This window comes from Microcebus murinus, chromosome 4 (assembly GCF_040939455.1).
Source record: "Microcebus murinus isolate Inina chromosome 4, M.murinus_Inina_mat1.0, whole genome shotgun sequence".
In the NCBI taxonomy this organism is placed as follows: Eukaryota; Metazoa; Chordata; class Mammalia; order Primates; family Cheirogaleidae; genus Microcebus; species Microcebus murinus.
In genome coordinates, this window is record NC_134107.1 from 7,469,172 (window position 1) to 7,483,208 (window position 14,037).

Sequence of the window (14,037 nt, forward strand, 5' to 3'; positions counted from 1 at the left end):
GCGGCGTTTGCCCAAACCTGGGTGGGCACCGGGTCAGAGCCCCAGCCAGCCTCAGAGGTGGCCGGCCTTGGTCCGGTTCTTTCCTCACACCCGTGGGAGGCGGGAGGGGACGCAGGAAGAAGGGAAAGAAATGGGCAACCCCAGGGGCTCACTGGGGAGCCGAGACTGCGCGCAAGGAGGGACCTAGCGGTGCGAAATGGGGGCGAGGGAGAGTTGTTTTAGGGCCTCAGGTCGGCAAGGGGCGGTGCAGATGCCTGGGTCCTAGAGCAGCTGGAGGTGAGAGGGGCGGTCCCCAGACCTCCCCCGACTCTCCCCACGCCCGTGAGCAGACACCTGTGCCGCTCTGGAGGGCGGCACTGAACACCTGGCGCCAGCCCCGCCGCGTTTGTTCTTTCCCAGCCGTTGCCTGATTGGACGCTTAGGCTTCCTTGGGAGGGGTACTGGGCAGGTAAAACGGAATCACACGCTCCCAGGCTTCCTGCCTTCTTTGTTATCATCAGAGAAGGTTGGGGGATTAGATTTTTACAGATGATAGAACCCAGGGCTCTGACTCACAGGCTAGTAGTGTTCTTTTCCCGACTGCTCTCTCATTTCCGATATAGACACTGGGAAATCTTAACAGAGGGAGCACAGGAAGTCAGAGGATGTGTGAAGGAAAGTGTTAGGCTGTACAGATTCCTGGAAACCATCCTTATGAAACTCTGGGACAAATCAGGATCTTAGTTCCCAAGTTCTCTTACTCAGATTTCCCTTCCTTTAAAAAAGGGGTGATAATTTTCCTCGTGGTACGTTAGTGTGTAAATGAGAGTTTACGTTCATGAATAATGAAATTAAATATAATTTATTTTAAGTTTGTCTCATCAAAATTGGATGTTTTATCCAGACATCTTGGAGTCCTATTCAACTTAAAAGTATTATGTGCAGTTTTTACTGCAGATGAACTTAGAAATAATAGCTAATATCTGTTAAGCATTTGCTGTATGTCAGGCACTGTATTAACCATTTTGCACATATTTGTTTACTTTCAGCAGCAGCCCTATGTGTTTTATCCCCATTTTTATAGATTAGGAATCTGTGGTAGAGAGAGGTTAAGTAACTTGCTCAAGGTCACATGCTAGAATTTGACACATCGGGTTCAAATCCAGGCATTTGCCGTTAGCACTCTCAAATAATATTCTGATCCTCAATGTTGATTTAATGAAAGATCAAGATGATTCATAACCAGATGTCACTCTTATTCATGGTCTTCATGTTGGCTTTTATTTGAGGAGAAAAAAAAGAAACAAGAAAAACAAACTCCCACTTAATTTTTCCCTAATTATTTCCAGATGAACTTAATCCTCTGAATAAAGCAATTTATTGTCTCAATTTCCTGTCTTGTTGGGCACTGTGTTGAATTTCACTGTTTCCTTTCTTACGTCACTCCCCTAGTATCTATTTATTCTGTTTAGACAATGATCTGTGCTGAACAAATGTAAATCTGACATTTTACAAGCAGCAATAGTTTTGGAGGAAATTATAGAGTTATTAATTTAACTGTATCATATGAATTTATTATTACCATTAATTCTAAAGAAGATTGTATTTTCTTTGAATTGTACTCTTTCCAGATTTTGAGATATTTAATAATTCACTGGAGGTGTGAAACAGGAATATCAAGGGGAGCATTGCTAGAAGGCCAGCTAGTGATTTCCATAGAAGCATTACATTCTAAGCATGAGGCAAACACTCTTCATTGTGTAACAACTAGTAAGTAGAGGAAGAAAAGTTATTGATTTTCTATTTTTGTTTTATCATGATTTGTGTCATAGTTTATTTAAAATTTTCAGTTAGTCATAATCTTACGTTATTCCTGGATTGTTCCATAGTTAAAAGACAAAATGGTTATGCAGTAGTATCTGATGATAGATTTACAAATGTGTCATACAGGAAAGGTGAGTAGAATGACTCTTATCACAGATTATTTTTACTGGCTTTAAATTAAAATTGCTTAGAAACAATCTTTTGCTTTTGGTTTTAACCTACTCTTTTCACAGAAAAATTATATTACATTGAGTTTTACCTATTTTTTCTTTCATGTCCAGACTTTGGTAGTTGCAAAAGGGCCAAAAAATTAGGAGAAGGGAAGAGAAAATGATGAATGGGGCTTACTTTGATAATCCTGACCTGCAGTTTGAAAGCATCTCTTCCACTTGGGTTTTACTCTTTCATCATTTTTGCCTATTCTTTGAGGAAAAGCTGATGCATTGAGTGGCTCTGAAACAACTAACTTTCTTAAACGTGTGAAGTGCTTGTTTTTTGGGGGACATGTGTAGATTTATTGAATACTTTGGAATGAAGTTGTCCTATCAGACTTAAAGGAGTCACTTGGACACTGAGTTGAGAACAGATAGTACGTTAGGTTCCATAAGACATTCGCTTACCAGAATTGGAATGAGTTGTGTTTTCTTTGTGTACTTAGTATTAAACACCCCGAAGAGAGGTATGACAAGTTGATTTGCTGTTACTCTGCATGAACTCCACTCTAGGCAGAGTTCCAACCACTCATAGAAATGCTTAGCTATATGGCTTTGGTGATGTTTGGTCTGTACATGGTTGTAATAGGTAGTGCATTGATTCTAATCCAATAAACTGGCCGGATTAGCAGGGTTGACTTGACTCAAAGCAAAAGAATCAGCCACAGTAGTCTTTGGCAAGAAACCAAATTCTGCATTTTGAGCCTGATGGACTTCCTTAGCTCATCTAGTATGGAGGCATTTCTCTTCTCTTTATTGTCTCTCAGATTTATGTATTAATAATTATGTTTATAATTTTTTTTGCAGGCAAAGTATTACATGCTTGAATAAAACATTACAACATTACAGAAACATGTCATAGAGAGTGTGACTTTCTAGATATCTTACCTTTTGAGATAATTAACATTCAGCATATATTCTAGATTTTTCTATACATATGTTCATAGTTATTATCAGTATTTTAAAAATGGGATTATACTATGCTTATGGGTATGCCATGTACCAAAATTTTATGGGCAGCATTTCATGTTAGTATGTAGGGCTATACTGTATTTTTTTTGGAAAATAGTATACACACATTTTAAGTTTCGTCAAAGTTATATATGCACATATATGCACATTGAAATAGTTCAATTAAACATGTTACAAAACCTACAGTTTCCTGCATACTTCTCCTATGTCCCCCTTCCTATCTTTTTCTCTCTTAGAGGCTAATACTTGCAATTCCATTAACTGATTATTTTAATATTTAACTCTGTATCTGAATAACATGTTTGTGTTATATCTTGTTATATCTTGATTTAACTTTTTATGCATTATTTTTTGACTTCCCACTATAGAGGATGACAGCTCTTTCATATTCCCAACTCTACCATGTCTTTCTTTTAATATAATTATAACCTTCACACTAAAAATTTAGGTCAATATTTACTCATTATTATTACCATAAAGTTCTATTCACAGGCCAGGCGTGGTGCGGTGGCTCACGCCTGTAATCCTAGCACTCTGGGAGGCCAAGGCAGGAGTTCAAAACCAGCCTGAGCAAGATCGAGACCCCGTCTCTACTATACATAGAAAGAAATTAATTGGCCAGCTAATATATACAGAAAAAATTAGCCGAGCATGGTGGCGCGTGCCTGGAGTCCCAGCTACTCGGGAGGCTGAGGCAGGAGGGTTGCTTGAGCCCAGGGGTTTGAGGTTGCTGTGAGCTAGGCTGATGCCACGGCACTCTAGCCTGGGCAACAGAGTGAGACTCTGTTTCAAAAAAAAAAAACACCAGCCTGAGCAACAGCCAGACCCCGTCTCTACTATAAATAGAAATAAATTAATTGGCCAACTAATATATATAGAAAAAACTAGCCGGGCATGGTGGCTCATGCCTGTAGTCCCAGCTACTCGGGAGTCTGAGGCAGGAGGATCACTTAAGCCCAGGAGTTTGAGGTTGCTGTGAGCCAGTCTGATGCCACGGCACTCTAGCCTGGGCAACAAAGCGAGACTCTGTCTCAAAAAAAAAAAAAAAGTTCACAGTTTATCCATATAGAAAACTATGATTACTTTCTGTTTATATTTTCCATTCTGTTAATAATTGTTTTATTTTCTATGTTTTTATCATCTAGTCAACCCCCAACCTTTCAGCATTTGTCTAAATTTACTCAATATATTCGAACACATCAGATATTGGCTGGATGTGGTGGCTCACACCTGTAATCCTAGCACTCTGAGAGGCCAAGGCGGGAGGATTTCTTGAGCTCAGCCTGAGCAGGAGTGAGACCTTGTCTCTACTAAAACATAGAAAGAAATTTGGTCAGGCAACTAAAAATATATATATAAAAAATTAGCCAGGTGTAGTGGCACACGCCTGTAGTTCCAGCTACTTGGGAGGCTGAGGCAGTAGAATTGCTTGAGCCCAGGAGTTTGAGGTTGCTGTGAGCTAAGCTGATGCCACAGTACTCTACCAGGCAACAGAGTAAGACTCTCTCTCTCTCACTCTCTCTCTCAAAAAAAAAAAAAAAAAAAAAAAAAACAAAAAAAAAAAACGATAATTAGTTTCATCCTCCTGAAGAACTCTGTCCTAGAGTTTTTTGACCTACCCTAATCTTGACTTGATGCCTTCTGTATCTGTAGTCCAGCTGTCATCTTGGGATCTTCCCTTCATCTTTATTAAGAATATTTAGTTTTTCTCTTGTGCTGAATTTTGTGTTTCCTGAATCCCAATATCGTCTTTTTTCTTGGCTTACTCCTTGTTTGCATGGATCTCAGACTTTGGTAGCTTCCTGAGAAGGTGGGAGGTAAATCCTTGAGACTTTTTTGCATCTCATGAGTGAAAATATCTACACTCATACTTGATTAATCATTTGGCTGATTCTAGATTGTAATTCATTTTCCTTCAGAATTTTGGTGACATTGCAACATTATCTTCTAACTTCAGGTGTTGGTATTGAAAATTCTAAAGTCTTTCTGATTATTCTGCATGTGATGTGTTTTTTCTTTATTCTTTTACTCTGTAAGTTTATAGGATCTTCTCTTTATCCTCAGAAATAAGGTTAGGTTATAACAGATAAACCCCGAAGTCTCTGGCTTAACACGGAAAATTTTTAGTTTTCCTTTACTTCATAGTCAAATGAATGTGTGTGTATATGAGAGGGTATATTTTGTTTCATGCAGAATCCAGGTTGTTTCTGTCTTGTGGCTCCATCTTCCTCTAGGTCCTCTAAGAAATCTCCATTCAGCTAAGGACAGGGAAAGAGAGCAAGGAATATAAATGGAAGGTTTTTATGGGTTAAGGTTGGAAATTATGTATATTATAATTCTGCTCAGATTCTGTTGGCCAGGACTCAGTCTTATTGCCACAATTGCCCTGCAGTTGCAAGGTGATAGGAAAATGTAGTCTAATTTTGTGCTCAGGAAGAAGAGGAGAACTGGATATTTGTGAGCACCAGCAGTTTCTGCTGCAGTCCTCCTTGTTCTGAAAATTCACAATGATGATCCTTGGTGTGGGTCAGTTTTCATCCATTGTACTCCGTTGTCAGTGGGCCTTTTCAGTCTGGAAACTCATGTCCTTTGGTTCTGGGAAACTTCCCTTGCATTTTCTCTTACTGGAATTTCTATTATGTAGATATTGGACTTCTAAGCTGGTCCTTTTTCAAAAAGTATTTTCTCTCCTAATTTTCATCTCTTCCACTTTCTAAGCACATCTTATCTTTCTGAGTATATAAAGATTAAAAAAAATATTTTTTTTCTCTACCTACTTCCTCTATATTGCTTATTGTTTCCTCTATGTTGCTTTTCCTACTCAGCCTGGTTTCTGTTTTTCATGTTAGAAGCTTTATTCAGATATCTTAAAATTCTTGGTCATCTGCTCATTTTAAGGGTTAGAGACCATAAAGCTGATTTGAAACAGCGTCACTGAAGGGTGATCTAACTGCGTTTTTCACTGGGGAAATCTCTCTTCTCTTCAGTATCAGAATCTTTAGGTCTTTGCTCTTGGGATGGCCAGATCTTGCAGTCTCTCACCAGGTAGGTAAAAGGCAGACTGCCAGCATTCTGGGAGTGAGGGAGAAAAGGTGTGTTGGGTATCTCAGTGTTCAGTGTTTCTGTTCACTTGATTCCACTTGTTTATAAGTACAACTTTGGTTCTTATCCTGGAGATCCACACTTCTACCATTTTCAAAGAATAACTTCTCCCCTAACCTACACCAAGGTGAGAGAAGGGCCAGTCCCTAGAATGCTGAATGGAGAAAGTAATCTGAAAGTCTACTTAAAATTCATTTTTCAACTGACTCTACTTATTTTAGCTCCCACGCCCCCTATAATCCCAGAGGTTCCTGATACTGCAGTGGTTGAGTCTTTTGGAATTTTGTTGTATAATTCAGATTGTTTCTTGGCCTTCCCCTTTTCCCCTTATAATTCAATTTCTCTGATCTCCTAAATCCTTTCCTACTTGTTCTTCTGTTTTTCAGTTTCTAGAATTTTGTTATAATCATCTTTGTCTTTTGATTTCTATTCTTGTACGTTTAAGCCTTTAAAAAAAAGTCCATTTTAAGTTTCATTGAGGTTTCAGGAGGAAGTGAAATAAATGTGTGCATTCCATCTGCCATCATTACCTGATAATGTGAAGTGGTGTCTTTTAAGTTTGATTTAAAATCTCTTATGATGAACCATGTATTAGTTACTTAGGGCTGCTGTGACAAAGTACCTCCAACTGGGTGGCTTAAAACAAAATAAATTTCTGCTCTCCCAGTTCTGGCGGTCAGAAATCCAAAATCAAGATCTTAGTAGGGTTGGTTTCTTTTGGAGACTCAGAGGGAGAAATCTGTTTCATGCCTCTCTCTTAGTGTCTGGTGTTGCTGACAACCTTGGTGTTTCTTGGATTACAGATGTATCACTCCCTGTCTTCACATTCATTCTCCTCTTTCTCAAGTTGTCTGTGTCTTCACATGGCTTTCTTACAAGGACACCGTCATTGGATTTAGGACCATCCTAATCCAGTATGACCTCATCTTAACTTGATTACATCTGTTTCCAAATAAGGTCATATACATGAGTACTGAGCATTAGTACTTCAAAGTATCTTTTAGGGGAACACAATTCAACCTGCAACAAACCAGCAAATTTTATATCTGAAATAATCCATCTATGAAAATCTGGGTGATGACCGTATAGTTTTTTCCATTAGTAATTGTTTGAAAGCTTTAACAAATATGATTAGTTATTGCAATGTTTCCAAAATGTGCACCACAGGATGTTTCTGTGAGTTACGAGAAAGGAGTTATGTAGTCATCTAAATTTGGGAAATGCTGTTTAAAATGTTTTTTGTTGTAGGTCTTCTTAGGACCTTTAATATGCCAGTGTGGACTGTGAAACAATGTTTGAGAAATGGTACATGCTATATCCCTCTCCCCCCTTTTTAAGATCATCTTTTCTTCTGTAGAGGGGATTTTGGGGAATGCTTGCTTTAAAAATATGTATTTTATAGGCTGGGCGTGGTGGTTCACACCTATAATCCTAGCACTTTGGGAGGCCAAGGTGGGAGGATTGCTTGAGCTCAGGAGTTCAAGACTAGCCTGAATGAGAGTGAGACCTGTCTCTACTAAAAATAGAAAAAAATTAGCTGGATGTCGTGGCATGTACCTGTAGGCCCAGCTACTTGGAAGGCTGAGGCAGGAGGATGGCTTGAGCCTAGGAGTTTGAGATTGTAGTGAGCTATAGTGATGTCACTGCACTCTTCCCGGGCAAAAGAGCAAGACTCTTTCTCTCAAAAAAAACATTTTACAGATAAGTCTCTACTGTCATCTCTGCATCTGGAGGATAGCACTTTATGACTTTAGTACAAAAACATTAGCTATATAGCTGAAAATTGGAGGCTGAGTGGGATGTGGAGCAGGTGAATGATTATTTTCCCTGAGCACATTTATCAAGTGGCCTGTTTTCAACAATTGTTGCTATACTTGCTAAAACTAACGATGTTAGAAAAAACAGTATGACATACAGTTGAGAAGCATCATAGACACACTAAGATAGTTGGGTTGTGTGGTTATTAATGTTCTAGTTCTTCACTAATCACTAATGTAGCCTTGCCACCACCTGCCATCTCTGTCCCAATGACCCACTTTCCTTTATGTTAGAACCAGTGTATGCCTGTGTGGAACACTAAGCATAAAACAAGAACAAAAAGAAACCCCTGCCTTTTGTTAAATGTTCTATGCTGCTTGGGCTTAGGCCTTTTGAAATATGTATTGCTTATCACTTTTCCAGAATTATTTAAAATCTGGAGATCTAGAGCATTGTTATCCAATTGAACTATTTGTGATGATGGAAATGTTCTTTGTGCTGTTTAATACAAGCATTTAGCCACATGTGCTATTGACCACTTGAAATGTGACCAGTGTGACTGAGGAATTAAATTTTTAAGGTTAGCTAAATTTAAATAGTCATATGTAGTTTGTGGCTACCGTCCTGGACATTTAGAGAATGATGTTGCGTCTCACTGTAGTTCAGTGATTCTCAACCTTTTTTCTCGGCCTGAAGGGTACACATTTTCTGAGGGGTAGACATATTTCTGTTAGTTCCTATGGCAGTGATTTCTTAGATTCTTAACTATGGGGTTACATCACTCAGGGGAAGGGCATGTTCAATTTTGGGGGAAAAAGAACCTCCATGTGGTTCTGATCTTTTATCTCCTTAGGTGCCTGCTTCCTCACTTATTCTCTACCCCAAAGAATTATTGCTCTAAATGTTCTAATGTTTAGATTTAGAATGCTAGGTACAGAGAATTCTTACCTGACAGCCTAGTAAAGTATTTTGGATTTAAGAGTAAAATTGGTGAAAGGGCCAAATTTTTAATTGAATCTTACACTGGAGTATGAGTTCTTGGCACGATGTACTCTGATTACTAGCTGCAATTTGCAGTCTTCCCATAATCCTTTTGTATCAGGTGTAATAGCATCCAAAGAGGCTGTGCTGGTGTGTTTGTGTGTAGTGTTGAATATAAGTGAAAAGACTTGTTATTTGGTTATCATCTCCAAGAAGTTATTCTGTCCCCAAATTATGGCCTTAGAGTACTTCTTTGGTGCTTTCATTTTTTACTGAACTCCTTATAGTGGTCACTTTTTTAGTGTTCTATATCTATAAGCAGTGTTTTCAGACTCCCATTTGATTCCTTAAATAAAATCCATTTACTTGTCTTATTTGTGATATTTCTTTGTATTCTGTTTTTTGCAGTTGCTTCTGTGGGAAGCTTTTATGGTGGCTTGGTCCTCAAGAAGTTCATAAAAGGTAAAAAAAATCACCCATTTCCTTGAGATTGAATCTCTTCCTGAAAATGAATTTGGTATTTTCTGAAACAAACTTTTACTGAAAGATAGGGTTGCCAGATTTAGTAAATAAAAATACAGGATACCCACTTAAATGTGAATTTAAGATAAACAAATGATTTTTTAGTATAAGTATGTCTCATACAATACTTTATTCTGCATTTTATTTGGCAACTCTACTGAAAGATGATCTATAAAACTATATAAATACAGAAGTGGACAAAATACTAGGTAGTTCTGTGAATACTCTCTGTATAACTTCAGGCAAAGTTTCCCAAATGTAAAATAAAAATTTTAGTAAAGTATTTGTTCTAATGAGAACAAAGAAAAAATGTGGGAAAAATGGTTTTTATTATAAATGATTGGCTATTAATAGTGTTTTCTACATTATATGCCAAAGTTGGTATAGGTTAGGAGCTTTTGGTGACCTTGGTTTTAAGAATTTCTTATTTCCTTTGATTTAAGAATAATCTACAAGCCAGAGGGCATAATTTATTTTAAGGAGATCAAATGACCTGAGAACTGTTGTGCTTTCATTTTTATCTTCTATGGTTTGATTCATAAATATTATCCAATGGACCTGTCTTTTCCTAATGAGTTGTTAATTTACAAATTTTATAAATTTTTTTTTTTTAGAGACACATCTTGCTGTGTTGCCCAGGCTACAGTGCAGTGGCATCATCATAGTTCACTGCAACCTCAAACTCCAGGGTTCAAGTGATCCTCCTGCCTCAGCATCTTAGGTAGCTGGGATTATAGCCATGTGCCACTATGCCTGGCTAATTTTTAAATTTTTTTTTTTTTAATTTTTTAATTTTTACTCTTTATTTGCAATACAGTACTTTGAGTTGCTGTTTCATAAATTTTTTATAGAGGCAGGGTCTTGCTATGTTGTTTAGGCTGGTCTCAGACTCCTGAACTCAAGCAGTCCTCCTGCCTCGGGCTCCCAAAATGCTAGAATTACAGATGTGAGCCACTGTGCCTGGCCCAAAATTATTATTTATTTATTTATTTTTGAGACAGAGTCTCGCTTTGTTGCCCAGGCTAGAGTGAGTGCCCTGGCGTCAGCCTAGCTCACAGCAACCTCAATCTCCTGTACTCAAGTGATCCTACTACCTCAGCCTCCCGAGTAACTGGGACTACAGGCATGCACCACCATGCCCGGCTAATTTTTTGTATATATATTTTTAGTTGGCCAATTAATTTCTTTCTCTTTTTGGTAGAGACAGGGTCTCGCTAAGGCTGGTTTTGAACTCCTGACCTCGAGCAATCCGCCCGCCTTGGCCTCCCAGAGTGCTAGGATTACAGGCGTGAGCCATCACGCCTCCCAAAATTATTTTTTAAAAGAAACTTTCCCCAACTTAATCTGAAATATTTGTCATTTTTTAAGAAAAACTTATATTTGTCCTTGCTTTAAGAAAACATGCTGTGTTTTAAAATGGAAATAATCAGAAAGCTACATTAGAAAGGTATAATGTGTTTGTGACCAGCCTGAACAAGAGTGAGACCCCATCTCTACAAAAAATAGAAAAACTATCCAGGCATGGTGGCTCATGTCTGGAATGTCCCAGCTACTTGTGTGGCTGGCACAAAAGGATCACCTGAGCCCAGGCGTTTGAGGTTGCAGTGAACTATGATGATATCACTGCACTCTAGTCTGGGTGACAGTGAGACCCTGTCTCGGGGAAAAAAAGGTATAATGTTGTAAAATAAATGTTTATGAAATATAATTACCATTGGGTTTTTTAAAATGGGGAGTTTTCTTAGTGTTTTGTAATCAATTAAAATCATTTAAAATTAGTGCAAATCAATTAAACATTTTAATTTATACTCAAATTTCCAGTAACTCAGTTATTGCATAAATCAAAGTACCTTTCTTTATTATCAAGGAAAAAGAAGAAATTGTTTTTTGCAACTCAATTACCAGATAAATACTCTAAAGACACAAATGTGTAGGAAATAATTCTACCTTTTGAAACTTCTTTTCTGAAGTAATTTTTATTTAAGAATGGGGACTTAAACTTGGGAGGCTTAGGAAGGAGGATCACCTGAGTCCCAGGAGTTTGAGGTTTCTGTGAGCTAGGCTGATGCCACGGCACTCTAGCCCGGGCAACAGAGTGAGACTTTATCTCAAAACGAAACGAAACAAAAAAAGAATGGGGACTTAAAAGTGCTTGCTTGCTAAATGAAAGATCACAGACGTATTCCCCTTTGCCTTTGCAATTGTCTTGGCCCTCTGAATCTACCTTCCAGTTGTCTGTATCCTTGGATTTTTAGTAGACCTCAGCTTTTGTTCTATGATCCTAATTTTATTTAGGTTCTGCTTGGTGTGGAGGCATTTAAAAAGGAGGAAAAGTAATACAAAACATTTTTTTTTTGAGATTTTTCTTTGTAGCTCCAGAACAGATATTCTGTGAGAATTTGGATAGAATGTTCTCCCTTTAGTAATAATCACAATGATGATTTGCTGAGCATTTACCATGCTTTAGGCCTTGTGCTAGATAGACACTGAGTGGTTACAGTAGTGAACAAGATAGATTTGGTTTCTCCTTTTATGCCCACACTTAAGATATCTTAATCACTTTATTCTGTGCCCTCCTTAAGCCTATTCTTGGAAGAAAGGGAGAATCAGCATATTGTCCTGGAGAGTTTGCTCTGATTCTAGACTTGGAAGATACAAATCCAAGTTCAAGAATCATGAGTTGATTGCCTCAAAGTCATCTTGCCTGCTTACCAGTTTTTACTTGCTCTTCTTTTTTGGATTATGCCCTTGGGATGATGAAAAAATGGAAAGATCATTCCTAATGCCACTGCTCCAGTTAATATCTGTAAAATTGCTTTGATAGAAGTGAAAATTCATGTATATAAAAGGGAGTGTATTAGCACTAGGGAGGATAGGAGCATTTCCTGCAAAATAAATCCATACTTAATATGCTTGTACAAGGAGTGGTCAGATCATACTAAGGCTGCATCTTTGATTAATATTTGTGAAAGTACTTTGAAAAAAGTGAAAAGCCATGTAAGTACAAGGGAATGTTTTTTATTATCATTGTTATTAGTAGGAGGGAGGTATTGAATTGAATATTACTTATGGAATAACCACCTATTTATTGTGCCAATACTAACTATAGACAATTTGTGTCATGATGATTTAGTTTTAATTTAACTTTTATTTTAAAAGTTCAAAGTAATTTTATTTAATCTATTTTTATATCCTTGTGATAAAGTGTGAGTGGCTCTTAAGTACACATATCAAATACTGCATATCAGGTACACAATTAAAATTGAGTCATTGCATATTTCTTTTCTCTCTTTCTTTCTTTCTTTTTTTTTTTTTTAAGACAGAGTCTCGCTTTGTTGCCCAGGCTAGAGTGAGTGCCATGGCATCAGCCTGCCTTACAGCAACCTCAAACTCCTGGGCTCAAGCAATCCTTCTGCCTCAGCCTCCTAAGTAGCTGGGACTATAGGCATGTGCCACCATGCCCGGCTAATTTTTTCTATATATATTAGTTGGCCAATTAATTTGTTTCTATTTATAGTAGAGGCGGGGTCTCGCTCTTGCTTAGGCTGGTTTCGAACTCCTGACCTCGAGCAATCTGCCTGCTTTGGCCTCCCAGAGTGCTAGGATTACAGGCGTGAGCCACTGCGCCCGGCCCCTTTCTTTTTTTAAAGCTAGTCAAGTGAATCAGTGGAAGTGAAGGAACAAAGAAATGTGCAACTGGTTGTGATCAATTAGTTGTATATTCTTGCTAATTAGTAACAAAAATTACTCAGTGAAGCTCACAAAGAATATTGGCCAAGACTAAGACATGAATCGTTTAGCTCCATGGCTTATGCACCGTTAATTATGCAGTCATTGCTATCTTTATTTATTTAGAATTACTGTAATACTGTTAAACTATTAGCAAACTGCTTTAAATTAGTCCATTCACTAATCTTTACACTGTTTAATTAGCTTCATTAGGGAGTCTCTGGCAGCTGATTCATCAATCATTAAGTTTCTAGATGCTAAAGAATTATATATCTATACAAAATCATATGTCTCAGAATTCAGTTTAACTATGTTGTTGTCTTCATTGCTTGGTTGATTTCAAAATGAGATCTGACATCTCTTAGGGAATTGGACTGTTGTAGAGCCATCAGCTTCAGTTTTCTTTACTCTTCAATGTGTTCTATCAAGGTTGTATCAAGGTCCTCTTTCTCTTATCTAGAATACTTCAGATCAGTGCCTGTACAAAATAAGGTCATATTTCTGGGTATTTTATTTATGCTGTCTTAATGAACAATGACCCAAGCTAACCTCCCTGTCTTTCTACATCTCTAATGGTTTATGTTCTCTTTTTTTCTGTATTCTCTGGTCCCTAACTATTCACATTTTTATTCAGTAAACCTTTATACAACATCTTCTTTGCACAAGGAAGTCATGGGAAGGAGAGACAGCTCTGCAAATAAAATGCAGTGTGATAGTGTGTTATGGAGGTATGTTCAAGGTGCTTCTTTGGTAACCCAGAGGATATTCCCCAAAGTTCAGTCACCGATGCCCCTTTCTTCCCTTCATTATTCTGTATCATCATTCTACATTCAATTCAGACAGGTTTTTCTACTTTCAATACTTTATAATTTCTGTGGTAGTGAGACTTATTTTTTCCCTCTCCATCACTCACATGTCCCCTAAACTCCAATGGAATAGGTTTGATTGTCAATTAGAC

The 14,037-nt window shown here is 37.8% G+C and overlaps 1 protein-coding gene across 7 annotated transcripts in view; it reads left to right on the forward strand.

The window, feature by feature from the left end:
* TOP6BL (TOP6B like initiator of meiotic double strand breaks) overlaps positions 1-14,037 on the forward strand; it is an 87,903-nt gene that overhangs the window by 392 nt on the left and 73,474 nt on the right. For 6 of the 7 annotated variants that reach the window (XM_076001658.1, XM_076001660.1, XM_076001663.1 and 3 more), the window contains exons 2-3: positions 1,611-1,749; positions 9,237-9,290. In XM_076001658.1, coding sequence (XP_075857773.1) covers positions 1,611-1,749; positions 9,237-9,290 — 193 coding nt within the window. The remainder of the gene's footprint in view (positions 1-1,610; positions 1,750-9,236; positions 9,291-14,037) is intronic. The other variant, XM_076001664.1, reaches the window with a different exon arrangement.